The sequence below is a fragment of the Chlorocebus sabaeus genome, chromosome 21 (genome assembly GCF_047675955.1).
Source record: "Chlorocebus sabaeus isolate Y175 chromosome 21, mChlSab1.0.hap1, whole genome shotgun sequence".
Classification (NCBI taxonomy): Eukaryota; Metazoa; Chordata; class Mammalia; order Primates; family Cercopithecidae; genus Chlorocebus; species Chlorocebus sabaeus.
Window position 1 is genome coordinate 2792963 of NC_132924.1, and position 18426 is coordinate 2811388.

At 41.2% G+C, this 18426-nt stretch overlaps 1 protein-coding gene across 1 annotated transcript in view; it reads right to left on the bottom strand.

The window, feature by feature from the left end:
- Positions 1–17186, bottom strand: part of ZNF273 (zinc finger protein 273) — a 35019-nt gene extending 17833 nt beyond the window's left edge. The window contains exons 1-3 of the mRNA XM_007981233.3: positions 16995–17186; positions 753–879; positions 151–246 (exon numbers count right to left, since the gene is read on the bottom strand). Of these exons, the coding sequence (XP_007979424.1) occupies positions 151–246; positions 753–879; positions 16995–16997 (226 nt within the window). The 5' untranslated portion in view covers positions 16998–17186. The remainder of the gene's footprint in view (positions 1–150; positions 247–752; positions 880–16994) is intronic.
- Positions 17187–18426: the final 1240 nt, after the last annotated feature.

Here is an 18426-nt window from a genome sequence, read left to right on the forward strand (position 1 = left end):
CCTCGTGATCCCCCCGCCTCCCAAAATGCTGAGATTACAGACATGAGCCACCGCGCCTGGCCCAAATCACATTTTAAGAACTGGCTTTCTCCTTGACCTTTAGACCTGTCATCTGTGTCATCTGTTATATTCACTGTCACTCTCACCTACCTGGGGGTTTGGCTACCATCGCATGTCTCTTCATATTGCAGGGCTCTTTTCCTTGCTCCAGACAAATGATCAGGTCTGGCTTGGAGACAGCAATACCTGTTTTATTAAAAATGAGTAACATGAATCTTGCTCATATTCTCCCATTATCAACCTAGTAATGTACTCAGTAAAGAGGATGTAATTATTCTAGTAAACTAATCCCAAAATATCTAATAACATAAATTTCTAAATATTTAGAAAATATTTTAAATTTGTATGTTCTTAATTTCACTACTCAGTACTACTGCATCATTGGTGGTGGCAATTAGATTTTAAGGTGTAGGCAACTTTTATGCCACTAAATTTTTGGAATTATCATTAATCTAGAGTGAAGGATACAGAGTAGCTCAGGAATGAGGAAAGTTCAGGTCAAGATGAAACATCTTGAAGAGATTCATTTCTAAATGAACAAATCCCCAGGATTTTCTTGAAAACAGGGATCTAAAACTTATTTATGCAACAGGGATCTAAAACTTATTTATGCAAAGCACAAATTTCCAAAAAAAACCTTCTACAGAAAGGAGAAATGAAACCTTTAAATTATGTATTAAAATTATCCTCACCCAGGAAGACCAGGTTTCTGTAGTTATCTAACATCACATTCCTATACAAATTCTGCTGTGAAGTGTCCAGGCATTGCCACTCCTCCAGAGAAAATTCTATGGCCACATCCCTAAATGTCAGTGGTCCCTGAAAAACACACACACACACAAACATATTTACCAACTTGCCCTGGACAGAATTTTTAATTTGACTCAAGGTGGAATGGGAAAGTAAAGAGAACTGGTTTTCACTTATAGGAGTGACTAAAATTATCCAATAAAATAATTTTCAAAACGGAAATATTCTCAAATGTATTCTCCAACTCTGAGAAAAGAGTGGCAGAAGATCCACAATAGCAGTTTATATATGATACTTTTCTAGATAATAAAGTATAGAATTAATGACACAAACACAAACGTACATTTGTGCGTGCTATATTTACATCATACAGAATGAGCTGTGTATATTTTTCAGATAGAAAGAAATGTTGTGTTATAAGCTAGCTTTAAAATTTTAATGTGTACAATAATAAACTGGAGATCTTGTTATGCAGATTTTCTTTCCAGAGGATCTGGAATAAAGTTTGAGTTTCCAAATTTTTAACAAGCTCACCAGTAATGCCAATGTTTTTGGCCCAAGAAGAATATTTTGTCAAACATCCAGTAAGTGGAAGAAACTGTGTTTTTCCCAGATTTTCTGGCCTGTAAACAAAGATGAGAGCCTTTATTTTCCAAAGACAAATATATACAAAGGAAACCTAAGAAAGAAGGGCAGCTTCCAGATTAAATGTGATGGTTTACGCACATCAGCTGCATAAAGATACTTAATAAAGAAGAGAAAAATAACTCTATAGTAAGAAAAATAAATCTGTCAGGGAGCTCTTTTACTTTACTATACATAAGTTCTGGGTTACATGTTCTGTTACATAGGTAATCCAAATGAATCACTAACATCAACTGAACTAGCACAAATTTGTATGATTTGCTGAGGCACACAGAAAAACACAGCATCGCTGCTTCAATATTGCCCCTCGCAAAAGCAAACTATAGTCTGAATGTAACTATACATAAACATGAGTTTTATGCCCTCTTTAAGATACAGATAACTCTTACGTTGTTATTTTGTGTGTGTGGTTTTGTTTTTGTTTTTGTTTTTGAAACAGTTTTGTTCCCTTGCCCAGGCTAGAGTGCAATGGTGTATCTTGGCTCAGTGCAACCTCCGCCTCCCTGATTCAAGCGATTCTCCTGCTTCAGTCTCCCAGGTACCTGGGATTACAGGAGCTGGCCACCATGACCAGCTGATTTTTTTTTTTTTTTTTTTTTGGTAAAGATGGAGTCTCACCATGTTGGCCAGCCTGGTCTCGAACTCCTGTCCACCTCAGCCTCCCAAAGTGCATGGGATTACAGGCGTTAGCCACATACCTGGCTTATGTTGTTATTTTTAAAAGTAATTTTAAGTAGTCTTTAACACCATAGAGACCATTTTCTCCTAATATATATTTTTTTGGAGATACAGTCTCACTCTGTTGCCCAGGCTGGAGTGCAGTGATGCAATCTCTGATCACTACAAACTCTGCCTCTCAGGTCCAAGCGATTCTCCTGCCTCAGTCTCCCTAGTAGCTGGGACTACAAGCATGCGCCACCACACTCAGCTAATTTGTGTATTTTTAGGATAGATGAGGTTTCACCATGTTGGCCAGGCTGGTCATGAACTCCTGGTCTCAGGTGATTTGCCCACCTCAACCTCCCAAAGTGCTGGGGTTACAGGCGTGAGCCACCATGTTTGGCCATCTCTGAGTAAATTTTTTTTTAGAACTTTTTGGGTAATAAATGTCATCCTGTTTAAATAAGCATTTTGTTAATTCTGTTTTGCATAGAGCTAATGGAGAACACAAATGGAACCCCAACATTACATGTTCTCCATATTTACAAATGACCCCAGCTTGTTGGGAACAGGCCCCCCAAAATCTGGCCATAAACTGGCCATAAACAAAATCTCTGCAGCACTGTGACATGTTCATGATGGCCATGACGCCCACGCTGGAAGGCTGTGGGTTTACCCAGGGCGGAAAACCAGTCAAAGGAGTTCTTAAACCACAAACAATGGCATGAGTGATCTGTGCCTTAAGGATGTGCTCCTGCTGCAGATAACTAGCCCAACCCATCCCTTTATTTACCATAAGGAATACTTTTAGTTAATCTATAATCTATAGAAACAATGCTTATCACTGGCTTGCTGTCAATAAATACATGGGTAAATCTCTGTTTGAGGCTCTAAGCTGTGAAGGCTGTGAGACCCCTGATTTTCCACTCCACACCTCTATATTTCTGGGTGTGTCTTCATTCCTCTAGCGCCGCTGGGTTAGGGTCTCCCCATCCAAGCTGGTCTCGGCACCAGCTTTTCCCCAACAGGAATTTTGAGTATCCACAACCACAAAGGAAACATTTTTAATGTTGCACATCGCAAATTCATGGTGAGAATTCTGCATGGAATATAAGAAGCCACGATGTAGAGAAAGTACAGTAGGCTCTGGTATATAGGAAAGGAGTATTTTTCAGAGACCCCTGACTATCATAAGAACTTTTTAAAGTAGTTAAAATAAACTTATTAGGGAAGAAAACTGCAAGTAGAGAAGCAAAGGTTCACAAGTACTAAACGCATGGCATTCCAGGAAGAAGAGCGGGCATGATCTGAGACATGTTTAGCTAAGAAAAAAAAAAGGCCATGTTTTCCTCTTTTCTCCTCCTTCTCTGGGATTCCTTCTCAGATGAGATTCTCTGGACAAATTACACCTGCATCTTGAGAAGTGTCAGCACTTTTTGAATCTTTGAAGTGTCACCTTTGAAGTGTCAGCACCACCTGTTTACCTGCTAGCACCACACCCACAGGCAGATGACAAGAAAAAGTCCAAAACAAATAAAGTCCACCCATTTCTGTTCTTTATAACAGCAAAGATTCAGGAACAATGAGCTGCTCCACAGAGATAAAAATAAAGTTTCTCTTTCTCTGTCCTCAGGTGCCCTCCCTTGCCACAGACACCAGCAATTTCTGCTACAGTAATGGCAATATGGGCTGCACTGTCCTGTTCCTACCAAATTCAAACAGAACTGGCCCTGTGACCACCCTTTAGTACAAAGGCAGAAATTAATTCTTATGAATGTATTTTGAACCCCTCATAGCTGATTGTTCTCACTCTAGAATCACCTGAGGCACTCTTTAGGTTGGTGTGAAAGTAATTGTCATTGCTGCCAATTTCTTTTTAATGGCAAGGAAAAAGAAACAAAAATAATAAGCAATAATAATAGTTGTTTGTTTTGTTTTGTTTTGTTTAACAGCAGAAACAGACCAGGTGCGGTGGTTCATGCCTATAATCCCAGCACTTTGGGAGGCCAAGGCGAGTGGATCACCTGAGGTCAGGAGTTCAAGACCAGCCTGACCAACATGGCCAAACCCCATCTCTACTTAAAAAAAAAAAAAAAAAAAAAAAATTACCAGGATGTGGTGGTGCATGCCTGTAATCCCAGCTACTGGGTAGGCTGAGGCAGAAGAATTGCTTGAACCCAGGAGGCGGAGGTTGAAGTGAGACAAGATCGAGCCATTGCACTCCAGCCTGGGCGACAGCAAAAATCTGTCTCAAAAACAAAAAAAGGCGAAAACGACAATTACTTTTGCACCAATCTAATAATTAAAACAACATGGATGCTTCCACCAAGGACATTAAACAGAACTTGCGGAAAGGACACAAGTAAAAAGATTTCTGCAAATTGGCCATGTAATCCTCATTAGAAGCCTAAGCTGATAACCACTTAGCTAAGCATTGCTTCTCAGACTTTAACGAGCTTATAAATCACTTGGTGATTTTGGTCCCACTCTATGTAATGTGATTCTGCAGGTTTGGAAAGGGTCCATGAATGGGTGTTTTAAACAAGTCCTTGTCAATGCTGATGTTGCTCTCCTTAGGCTCATTATTAGCACTAGTTAGAGGAAGCAGGCACAGCAAAGTGTAGCTTATACTCAGCACTCTTGTCACAACACAAATGAAGACAATCTATCTCCATCCTAAAGTATCTTCTTTGCTGTCTCTTTAAAGTTTAGAGATGAAACAGAAGGCAGCAATGTCTGAATAAGTCTGCATTCGGAAAACAGCACATACACATGTACACTGCAATGTTTATTAAGCTGACACTGCGTTCACTGTGTTCTCACTCTCAAGAGTATGTTACATAGTGCTTCACTGGGAATAACACATTATGTGATTGAATCCTCATAACACCCTGGGAGCTAGCACTAAACGTTCAGTAATTCCCAGGATTTAGATGGAGGACCCAGTATTTTTATTTCTTCTTCTGTTTCTCTGTCATTGATTTTTTTAAAAATGTACAGAATAAAAACAAAATACAGACAGATGAGAGAGACACAGAAAGGAAAATTTCAATGTAGTTTAAAGGAATTTTTATTGTGTTTATATTTAGTTTTTTGTGATTTGTGAAACAACCACTGCATCTGCAGGAATAGAAAATAAGTTGCTGGACGGATGCGGTGGCTCAGGCCTGTAATCCCAGCACTTTGGGAGGTCAAGGTAGGTGGGTGGAACACCTGAGGTCAGAAGTTCGAGACCAGCGTGGCCAACAGGGCGAAACCTCACCTCTACTAAAAATACAAATATCAGCTGGGCATGGTGGTATACACCTGTAGTCCCAGCTACTCGGGAGGTTAAAACAAAAGAATCGCATGAACCCACGAGGCGGAGGTCGCAGTGAGCCAAGAAGGCACCACTGCACTCCAGCCTGGGTGACACAGCGAGCGAGACTGTCTCAAAAAAAAAAACAAAAAACTGAAATGAACCCTGAGTCAAAAAGAAAAACAAAGGATTTAGCTGTTCATATGATTTACATACATTTCAAAAAAGCAGAAAAATATCTACATATAATCTAAATGCTTTAAGAAAACAGAGAAGAGCAAAATATTCTCCCTTATTTTCAGAAACAGAGTAATAAACTCTCTTATTTCTAATTTATATTTTCTCCTACAACAGCCAGGCCTCTGGACGCACTCTTGAACTCTTCTTGGACATCTGAACTCAGTAGATAACTGGATTCTGGCATCTAAGCAGTAAACTTGGGCACACTGTGTGCACTTTAAAGAATGTATGGCCGGCGCGGTGGCTCAAGCCTGTAATCCCAGCACTTTGGGAGGCTGAGACGGGCGGATCACGAGGTCAGGAGATCGAGACCATCCTGGCTAACACGGTGAAACCCCGTCTCTACTAAAAAATACAAAAAGCTAGCCGGGCGAGGTGGCGGGCGCCTGTAGCCCAGGAGGCGGAGCTTGCAGTGAGTTGAGATCCGGCCACTGCACTCCAGCCAGGGCGACAGAGCAAGACTCCGTCTCAAAAAAAAAAAAAAAAGAATGTTTATGGGGGCAGGGGAAAAACAGAAAAGAGGTGTTATTCATGAGTGCATATGAATAAAGCAAGTTCTTGGAAACCTATGAAGAGACTTCGATTCTAGCACAGTAATAGTGGGAGACAACAACACCCCACAGACACTATTAGACAGATTATTGAGGCAGGAAATTAACAAAGATACTAGGACCTAAACTCAATACTTGGTCAAATAATCCTAATAGAAATTATAGAACTCTCCATCTTAAAACAACATAAATGGCCCGGCATGGTGACTCACGCCTGTAATCCCAATACTTTGGGAGGCCGAGGCAGGCGAATCACCTCAGATCTGTTCAAGACCAGCCTGGCCAACATGGTGAAACCATGTCGACTCTACTAAAATTACGAAAATTAGCTGAGTATGGTGGCGGGCACCTGTGATCCCAGCTACTAGGTAGACTGAGACACAAAAATCACTTGAACCTGGAAGGCGGAGTTTACAGTGAGCCATACAATTACATGGAATTTAAACAACCCGCACTTGAATGATATTTGGGTAAATAATGGAATTGAGACAGGAATAAAGAAGTTTTTTGAAACAAATGAGAGCAAAAATGCAACACACCAGTATCCCTGGAACACAGCTGAGGCAGTGTTAAGAGGGAAATTTATGCCATTAAATGCTCACATCAAAAAGTTAGAAAGATCTAGATTTAACAACCTACTATCACAAATAAAAGAATGAGAGAAGCAAGAGCAAATCAACCCTTAAACTAGCAGAAGACAAGAAAAAACTAAAACCAGATGTGAACGGAAGGAGATCTATACATTAAAAAAATTACAAAATATTAAGAAATTCAGAAGTTAAATCTTTGAAAAAATTAATAAAATAAACTAATAGCTAGATTAATGAAGAAGATTCAAATAAATACCATTAGAAATGACAAAATGAACATTACCACTGAATGTACAAAAATACAAATAACTTGGCCAGGCACAGTGGCTCACGCCTGTAATCCCAGCACTTTGGGAGGCGGATGGTAGATCACCTGAGGTCGGGAGTTTGAGACCAGCCTGGCTTGGCCAACATGATAAACCCCATCTCTGCTAAAAATACAAATATTAGCTGGGTGTGGTGACGCACGTCTGTAATCCTAGCTACTCGGGAGGCTGAGGCAGGAGAATCGCTTAAACCTGGGAGGCGGAGGTTGCAGCGAGTCAAGATCGTGCCATTGCACTCCAGCCTGGATGACACAGCGAGACACCATATTAATAAATAAATAAATAAATAAATAAATAAATAAATAAATAAATAACGTGAAATCTACTATGAACACAAACTAGAAAATCTAGAAAAAAATGAAAATTTATGGAAAAATACATCCTCCCAAGACTGAACAAAAAAGGAATCAAATCCCTGAACAGACCAATAACAAGCTCCAAAATTTAATTAGTAATAAACAGCCTACCAACCAAAAAAAAAAAAAAACAGTCTTGGACCAGACAGATTCACTGCTGAATTCTACCAGATGTACGCAAAAGAGCCGGTACCATTCCTACAAAAACTATTCCAAAAAAATTGAGAAGAAACTCCTCCCCAACTCATGATATAAGAACAACATTATTCGGAAACCAAAACCTGGTAGAGATATAATAAAAAATAGAAAATTTCATTTAGCCCAATATCCTTGATGAATATTGATGAAAAATTCAACAAATACTGGCAAACCAAATCCAGTAGTACATCAAAAAGCTAGTTCAGCCAGCCGCGGTGGCCTGTAATCCCAGCACTTTGGGAGGCTGAGGCGGGTGGATCACCTCTGGTCGGCAGTTTGAGACCAGCCTGACCAACATGGAGAAACCCTGTCTCCACTAAAAATATAAAATTAGCCAAGTATGGTGGCGCATGCCTGTAATCCCAGCTATTTGGGAGGCTGGGGCAGGAGAATCACTTGAACCCAGGAGCAAAGGCTGCAGTGAGCTGAGATCATGCCATTGCAACAAGAGTGAAACTCCATCTCAAAAAAAAAAAAAAAGCTAGTTCACTATAATCAAGTAGGCTTTGTCTTTAAAATGCAAAGTTGGGGCCGGGCGCGGTGGCTCAAGCCTGTAATCCCAGCACTTTGGGAGGCCGAGACGGGCGGATCACGAGGTCAGGAGATCGTGACCATCCTGGCTAACACAGTGAAACCCCGTCTCTACTAAAAACACAAAAAACTAGCCGGGCGAGGTGGCGGGCGCCTGTAGTCCCCGCTACTCGGGAGGCTGAGGCAGGAGAATGGCGTAAACCCGGGAGGCGGAGCTTGCAGTGAGCTGAGATCCGGCCACTGCACTCCAGCCCGGGCGACAGGGCAAGACTCCGTCTCAAAAAAAAAAAAAAAAAAAAAAAAAAAAAAAAAAAAAAAAAAAAACCACGCAAAGTTGGTTCAACAAACATAAATCAATAAATGTTATTTATCACATAAACAAAACTAAAGACAAAACCCACAAGATTATCTCAATAGATGCAGAAAAACTTCTGATAAAATTTAACTTACTTAATATAAAAAACCTTCAACAAACTAGGCATTAAAGGTACATACTTTAGCCTAGCATACTTTAGCCTAGCGGTGGCTCACTCACACCTGTAATCCAGCACTTTGGGAAGTCGAGGCAGGCAGATCACGAGGTCAGGAGATCGACACCACCATGGCTAACACGGTGAAACCCCCTCTCTACTAAAAATACAAAACACAGTTAGCCGAGCATGGTGGTGGATGCCTGTAGTCCCAGCTACTAGGGAGGCTGAAGCAGTAGAATGGCGTGAACCCAGGAGGCGAAGCTTGCAGTGACCTGAGATCACGCCACTGCACTCCAGCCTGGGCAACAGAGCAAGACTCCATCTGGCGGGGTAGGGGAGAAGGTACATACTTCAAAGTAATGAGTTATCTATGACAAACCCACAGGCAACATATTGAATGGACACAAGCTGGAGGAATTCCTCCTTGAAAACTGCCAAAATACAAGGATGCCTTCTCTCACCACTCCGATTTAACACAGAATTCTAAGTCCTGGCCAGAGCAGTCAGGCAATTGAAAAAGAAAAAAAAAAAAAAAGGGCATGCAAACAGGAAGAGAGAAAGTCAAACTATCCCTGTTTCTAGATGACATGATTCTATACCTAGAAAACCCTGTATTCTCTACAGAAAAGCACTTTAAAATAACAACTTCAGCAAAGTTTCAGGATACAAAATAAATGTACAAAAATCAGTAGCATCTCTGGTACATCAACAACATCCAGGCCAAAAGCCAAATCAAAAACAATTCCATTCACAATTTCCACAAAAAATAATAAAAAATCTAGGGATACTAGCTAACCAGGGCAAGAATTACAAGACACTGCTTAAAGAAGTCAGAGATGACACAAATGGAAAATCATTGAATGCTGACAGACAGAAAAGACTGGTATCATTGAAATGGCCATACTGCCCAAAGAAATTTACAGATTTAAGGCTGGGCATGGTGGCTCACGCCTGTAATCCCAGGAGTTTGAAAACAATCTGGCCAACATGGCGAAACCCCATCTCTACTAAAAATACAAAAATTAGCTGGGCATGGTGGTGCGCGCCTGTAATCCCAGCTACTTAGGAGGCTGAGGCTGGAGAACTGTTTGAACCTAGGAGGCGGAGGTTGCAGTGAGTCGAGATTGCGCCATTGCACTCCAGCCTGGGCGACAAGAGCAAAACTTCGTCTCAAAAAATAAATGAATAAATAAAAATTTACAGATTTAATGCTATTTTAGCAAATTACCAAAAAGATTCTTAACAGAAAAAAAAAATATTTTATGAAACCAAAACAAACAAAACAAACAAACAAACAAAACTCGAATAACCAGGGCAATCTTAAGCAAAAAGAACAAAGCTGGAGTCATTACATTACCCGACTTCAAACTATAGTACCAGGCTGCAGTTACCAAAGCAGCATGGTACTGGTACCAAAAAAAAAAAAAAAAAAAAAAACCGGCTCATAGACCAATGCAACAGGATAGAGAGCCCAGAAATAATGCCACAACCAATAACCACCTGATCTTCTACAAAGCTGACAAGAGGAATGTGGGAAGAATTCCCTATTTAGTGGTGCTGGAATAACTAGCTAGCACTATGTATAAGATTGAAACTGGACCCCTTCCTTACACTACATACAAAAGTCAACTCAAGATAAATTAAAGATTTAAATTTTAAATGTAAAATTAAACAAAAGCCCTGGAATATAACCTAGGAAAGACCATTCTAGACATAGGAACTGGCAAATATTTCATTGTGAAGATACCAAAAGTAATTGCAACAAAAGCAAAAATGGACAAATGAGACCTAATTAAACTAAAGGGCTTCTTCACACCAAAGGAAACTATCAACAGAGTAAAAAGACAACCTACAGAATAATAGAAAATATTTGCAAACTATGCTTCTGCCAAATGTCTAATATCCAAAATTGATAAAGAACTTAAGCAAGTTTACAAAAAAAAAAACTAAGTAGGAAAAAAGCATGAAGAGATGTTCTTCAAGAGAAGAAAATACATGTGGCTAACATGCATATTAAAAAATGCTCATTATTAATCATTAGAGAAATGTAAAGAAAAACCACAGTGAGATACAATCTCACACCAGTCAGAATGGCTATCACTAAAAAGTCAAAAACAAAAAACAAAAAACAAAAAACACAGATGCTTGCAAGGCTGCAAAAAAAAAAAAAAAAAAAGAATACTTTGCACTGTTAGTGGGAGTATAAATTAGTTCAACCACTGTGAAAGCAGTGTGATTTCTCAAAGAACTAAAATGAAAATTACCATTTGATTCAGCAACCTGGATACCCAAAAAATACCCTATATACCCCCTAAAATATAAATTATTCTATTTTAAAGACACATGCACATGCATGTTCCTTGTAGCACTATTCACAATAGTACTTGTGAGCAAAGACATGGAAGCAACCTAAATGTCTATCAATAGTAGACCGGATAAAGAAAACATTATGGCTGGACGCAGTGGCTCACACCTATAATCCTGGCACTTTGGGAGGCCAAGGTGGGCAGATCACTTAAAGTCAGGAGTTCAAGACCAGCCTGGCCAACAGGTTGAAACTCCGTCTCTAGTAAAAAATACGAAAAAAATTAGCCAGGCATGGTGGTGCATGCCTGTAATCCCAGCTGCTTGGGAGGCTGAGGCAGGAGAGTTGCTCAAACCTGGATGGTGGAGGCTGCAGTGAGCCAATATCGCACCGCTGCACTCCAGTCTGAGTGACAGAGGGAGACTGTGAAAGAGAATAAAAGAAGAAAACATATTATCGGGTGCAGTGGCTCACGCTTATAATCCCAGCACACTAGGAGGCCGAGGCAGTTGGATTGCCTGAGGTCAGCAGTTTGAAACTAGCCCAGGACAATGTGGCAAAACCCCGTACCTGCAAAAAATACAAAAAGAAAAACTAGCTAGGTGTGGTGGCATATGCCTGTAGTCCCAGCTACTTTGGGGGCTGAGGTAGGAGGATTGCTTAAGCCCAGGATATTGAGGCTGCAGTCAACCAAGATCACACCACTGTACTCCAGCCTGGGCAACAGAATATCCTGTCTCCAAAATAAAACAAAAGATTTAATAAAAACAAAATATGATATATAAACATCATGAAATACTATGCGGCCCTAAAAAAATAATAAGGTTATGTCCTCTGCAGCAACATGGTTTGAGCTGGAGACCATCATCTTTAGCAAACTAATGCAGAAATGGAAAACCAAATACATGTTCTCATTTATAAGTAAGTGCTAAATAATAAGAACACATGGCACCTTGGGAGGCAGAGTCCAGCAGATCAGTTGAGGTCAGGAGTTTGAGACCAGCCTGGTTAACATGATGAAACCCTGTCACTATTTTTAAAAATAAATAAATTAGCCAAGCATGGTGGCAGGTGCCTGTAATTTCAGCTACTCGGGAGGCTGAGGCAGGAGAATCACTTGAACCTGGCAGGCAGAGGTTGCAGTAAGATCATGCCACTGAATTGTAGCCTGAGTAAGAGAGCAAGACTCCATCTCAAAACAAACAAACAAACAAACAAAAACACATGGACACAAAGCAGGGAACAACAAACACAGAGGCCAAATTGAGGGTGGGGGGTGAGAGAACAAAGAGGATCAGAAAAAGTACCTATTTGGTGCTATGCTTACTAACTCAGTGACAAAATAATCTGCACACCAAAGCCTCACGACACAATTTTACCGATATAACAAATCGGCACGTGTACCACGAACCAAACGTAAAAGTTAAAAGGAAAAAAAATCCATGAGTGGAGAATAGTACAATGTAGGTGGAAGGATTTGTTTGTGCTATCAGATAGTGGCCCAGGGGGGCTGTACTCTGATTTGTGTCCATGCAGGCAGATGAGATTATGAACAGGTGGTGCAGAACTGTTGGTTGGTGGAGAAAGCAGGTTGCCGCTGCAGAGTCAGTGTACGGGGGTGGGGATATGCCCAGAGACATGTAGACACTTTTGTGGATTTTTGGCAAAAAATAGCAGGATCAAAAATGCTATGGTGAAATTCCTGAGGGCGGTGCCTAGTCCTGGGAGGGGTGTGGACACATCCATGTCTAGTGGGTATGTTTGAGAGTGGATGGGAATCCTGTGGTGGCAGCTGTGGAAAAAAGGGGTCCGTTATCACAGCTCATTTCCTCTAAGTTTTCAGTTCTTGCTTACCTTGGGAGGAGACCTGGAATCACAGGACAACGGGCAGTGTGACAGCCTGTGTACAGGAGAGCAGAGCCTCCCATTCCCACATACCCAGAGTTCCATTCCAGGCCAGGATTCTGTGATATCTCTTCTCTGGTACCAAATCTCTAGAGTTTGTTGAATACCAAGCAATTCTCTAACACCAACTAATTGTCTAACATCTGAATTCTGACACCACCCAGGGTCAGCACAGACCCTGATTCAGGGCTCAGTCCCACAACACTATCCTCACTTCAGATGCCAGTCACAAATTCCATAGGCCCATCTATACACTGGGGTTACCGTTTAAAAATCTGGGACTCCCATAACCTCCCTCCAGTTCAATAATTTGATAGAGCTACTCACAGAATTCAGCAAACACTGTAGTTATGTTGACCAGTTTATTATAAAAGACACAACACAGGAAAACTCAAATGGAAGAAATAGGACCAAGAAAAGAGGTGGGGAAAGATGAAGCACATAGATAATCCTGGTAAACAGCTGTGATTAATAAAATTATCCATCCTTTTTGTTCTCCAGGAACAGTTTATGGAAAGAAACACCCTTCCCATTATGACTTAGATGGTGCTCTCTTTTCTTACTTATCACATAACCAAACACAGACTCCACATTTTCTTTTCTCATTAAAAAACAAAGGACAACAGAAAAAAACAGCTGAATTGGTCTCAGTGGCTAAGAAAAAATACTTCTTAATCAAACTTTACTTAAGTTTATCTTCTTCCCACAGGTTCAGAACTTTGAGCTACCCTCAGTCTGAGCCAACATACACCATTTTATGTCCCAGCTAAGAACACACTGACTTCAGTGTAAAACATTCTCTGATATAAAATCTAATTTTCCCACCCTCTATTTGCCATCTCCTCCCACCTTCTTTCTAATCTTGTCTGCCTCAACTTTGCAATCCGTAAAGATCTTATAGTTGGTACTTTGCCTGTTGCAATACTCCTTTGGAATTCAAATTTTTTTGTACATAAATATAATTTTGTTTTATTTTATAAAGTCTAGAAACTACCTTAAAACAGTAACAACTTCATCTTCAGTAAGACCCTCCCAATCCCCTTCCATCTTAACCTTAACTGCATCTGCCTGTGGGTCCCCAGCTTTCCAGGGCTCTGTAGCTTCTCTCAGTATAAAGGCTTCTTCCATGGCTGGGGTGAGCAGGCTGGGACATCTGCAGGGGAGGCTCTCCAGAAAAAACCTAACTGGGCCTTTAATAAGACCCTTTTGCAGGCTCCATATTAGCCTTAGCTTGGAGTCACTGGGCTGAAGCTTTAATTTCCATGTCAGAGGTATTCACTTGGTTTTTCAAAGTGTTTAAAAAAATCCAGCAAAATTACTCAAACACAGTGATCATATAAGGAGAAGACATTTTAAGGTGTTTACATTTTATACCTCAACAAGAAAAGCAAAAGTATCCATTCCTTTTAGATGATAAACATGTTATTTTATAATTTTTATTAAAAATCATGTAGTAAACAATTAGTCATATGGGAACACTTCTGGGAGGTACCAAGTTTTACCATATAATTCAGCATTAAACTCAGAAATCAAGATAACAGGACACAGACCAGAGATATTCACTGTCACAAATGTACCCTGCATGTACAAACTGATGTTTTCACAAATGTAAGTAACTCACCAATCATCTACTACATACTCTTGTGGAAAAGTATTTATTTTCTACAGCCAAAATTAAAAAGAGATTCTCCCTATTTTTTTCCTTGGTAGCATTCTAAAAGCCAAGACTTGGAATTCTGTTTGATCTCACCCATAAAAGATACACCTGAGAAAATCCTTAAACTCATTCTGGGAAAGAAAAAGATAAATGATAATTTTTAACAAACGGACTATATAATTAGATATTTCTCTCCCTGAAACTCACTTTTTAAAAAATTTTTACCTTTCAAGTTTTACTAATAAAATGCAATTTACAGTAAAAAACTGAAGTCAAAAAAAGTGAACAAATTTTTCAAGATTATAAACCCCCACAGAGTGGCAGTGCTGATTAGAAAACTGATGTGTTTGACTCCTGTCAAGTCAGGCCATGATCACTTGATTCTCCCACCCCATCCTGCTAAGTGTTCAATGACCGCCCTGTTCGGAGACACTATACCTCAGTTACTGCTCCAGATGCATTTTAGTTTGCAAGTTCTTGCACCACCTCACTGGAGTAAGTTTTTTTAGGTTTTTTTTTTTTTTTTTTTGGTACACTATTTTAAGGCCAGTACGGCCAACATGGTGAAACCTCGTCTCTACAAAAAACACAAAAATTAGCCAGGTGTGTCAGCGTGCACTTGTAATCCCAGCTACTTGGCAGGCTGAAACTAGAGAATCGCTTGAACCTGGGAGGCAGAGGTTGCAGTGAGCCACGATCGCCCCACTGCACTCCAGCCTGGGTGACAGAGTGAGACGGTCTCAAAAAAAAAAAAAAAAAAAAAGTGCACCAGCCCCTGTCAGCCCCATGACATCCATCTGCTCTTTGGAGAAGCTACACTCCATACATGAGACTGTCCTATGGGAGAAAGTGACCCAGGAGCTGATATTCACTAAACATTCTAGCAGACATAGGGATTGTGGGTATCTTGGTTTATCCCCAGACAGTACTAAAACTCAAAACCAGGAAAACGCTGAGGAGTGGCTGAGGAAACATCACTCCATAAAGTTTCCAAAGGGAAACCTTGACCCAAAAACATTTTGATAAGATCTCTGTGCCTAGGGAAGATTTTTTTAAAAAGAGGCGCAGACATTTTTTACAACACAGTGTCAGGGGGTGATTCTTTGCTTTCTTCTCCTGGGAAATATTTTCAAACAGAAAAAAATTTTTCTAAAGTGCTATCCAATGCTTTGTCAAAAAATGATTAATTAAAATACAGTATCTAAAATGTACACTAAAATAATGTGAATTAGGATGAGGAAGTTGGCATTTCGGAATGTCAGAACTGGAAATTTGGTATTTTACTGCAAGTCAGAGTTAAGCTGGAGGAATTGGGGGTGGGGAGTAGTCTTGAGATTCTGCTTGGGCCACATGTGAAAAATTCAGGGGAAAATCTGTCCCCTGTAGAGTGTGAACATAATTAAGTAGCAGGCAATCAGATTGAGGTAGCTCCAGTCCCAGGGTCCCCATTTAAAAAAAAATTTAACTCAAATTGGCCGGGCGCAGTGGCTCACACCTGTAATCCTAGCACTTTGGGAGGCGGAGGCCGGTGGATTGCCTGAGCTCAGGAGTTCGAGACCAGCTTGGGCAACACAGTGAAACCCAGTTTCTACTAAAATACAAAACAATTAACTGGGCGTTGCGGCGTGCGCCTGTAATCCCAGTTAGTTGGGAGGCTTAGGCAGGAGAATTGTATGAACCCGGGAGGCGCTGGTTGCAGTGAGCCGAGATCGCGCCATTGCACTCCAGCCTGAGCGACAGTGTCAGACTCCGTCTCAGAAAGAAATGGGGAAAAAAAAAAAAATCTAACTCAAACTTTTTGTAAATTACAACATTGGGGGAAACAAAATTCAGGCTTAACCAACCATAAACTACCAATTAACCTCTGATGACATAACCAGGAAATGTTCACCCTGATTTTACAAATTAAGAAACTACATAACGGTACCTAACCAACTACTGGTTTTCTTCATCATACACCTTATAAAAGTCTTTCCTTCAAGCTCCTCCCATGGACCACAAACTACAAACCACAACTGGGTGCTCTATAATTTGTGAACGACTGTCTGATTAAATTCTTTAATATTTTCGGGGTGACTTCCATACATTTTAATAGAAAAAAGGAGGGTCTGGGAACCCCACGAACCAAAGCTCTTCCTGTTCATGAACCCTGCACCCTGAGTCATCGGGGAGACATGCGGCGCTGCGGGTGCAGAGCTGCCCAGAGAGGGTTCCAGGCCAGGGCACGGTCACTGCACAGGGACGAGACAGGACGCCCGGGGTCCCGGCTGCCAGCCCAGCAGCCATCTTATGACTGAAGGGGACTGAGGGCCGAGCTGCGCCAAGGAGAACTCCCGGCCGCGGATTTTGGAGTCGACTGCAGGGCAGCCGGAGTCTTGCCACCGCCACTTCCCACAAGTTCCAACCAGCCCCTCCCCCTCTCTCGGGATCTGGGACCCGGCACTCTCACCATTTCCAGGCTTCCAGGGAGTCCTGGCGTCTTAGCTGTGGATCTCCCAATACCTGCAGGTAACGGGGCCACAGAGGCTGAACCTCTAGGAGCAGAGGACACAGAGCAATAAAGACGAGACCCGGAGCTCCGGAGCTCCGGCTGAGGCAGGAGACAAAGGCCCCGCCAATTCCCGGAAGCCGTCCGGTCCGCTCCAGCTGCGTGCCTGATTGGACGGGTCCCAGCCCAGCGTCTCTGATTGGATGATGTTTAAGGACCCGCCCCCTCAGGCATTGAATGGCAGAAGATGTGCTCAGTTGCTGGGCTGAAAGAAGATAGAATAAAACCTAAGCTGCAGGCTTTACAATCAGGGCTTCCTCCCTGAACTGAGCCAGCCCCACCCACAGGGTATTTGCATTTAACCTTGTGTATAAGGTCATATGCATTTGTATTAATAAATAGTATATTGTGTGAAAGGAAAATAAATTTTGGGGCCCCAAAATCACTAAGCTGTAGGGAAAAGTCAAGCTGGGAACTGCTTAGGCAAACCTGCCTTCCATTCTATTCAAAGTCACCCCTCTGCTCACTGAAATGACTGCATATCTGATTGCCTCCTTTTCTGAGGCTAATCAGGAACTCAGAAGAATGCAACCATTTGTCTTTTATCTACCTAGGACCTGGAAGCCCCCTCCCCATGTCCAGTTTTCTTTCTTTCTTTCTTTTTCTTTCTTTCTCTCTCTCTCTCTCTCTCTCTCTCTCTGTCTCTTTCTGAGTCTCGCTCTGTCTTCCAGGCTGGAGTGCAGTGGCACGATCCGATCTCCGCTCACTGCAACTTCCACCTCCGTGGTTCAAGCGATTCTCCTGCCTCAGCCTCCAGAGTAGCTGGCTAATTTTTCTTTTAGTAAAGTGCTAGGATTACAGGCGTGAGCCACCGCGCCCGACCCAGAGGTAGTTTTTTTTGAGACGGAGTTTCACTCGCATGATCTGGGGTTTTACCATGTTGGCCAGACTGGTCTTGAACTCCTGACCTCAGGTGATCCACTTGCCTCGGCTTCCCGAAGTACTGGGATTACAGGCGTGAGCCACCGCGCCTGGCCTCAAAATAAACTTTCGAAATTAACTGAGATCTGTCTCAGATATTTGAAGTTCACAATTATATGGCTATTAACAAATGGAAAAAATATAATAACATTATTTAACAATTTCAGATTTTACGACCTTCCTAGCTTCTGGTCCTTTAAGCAGACAGCCTGAGATTTTAAAACGGAGGCAATCCTCTGAAACAAAATGTAAGTCACATGTGAATTTTAAACATTCTAGTAGCCAAACTTAAAAAAAAGAAGAAGAAACAGGTGGAATTTATTGTAACAATTTCATCTTTATATACTCTAGTTCTAGAATTCAAATATTCTAACATTCAAAATATTATTTTAATATGTGAGCAGTATGTAAT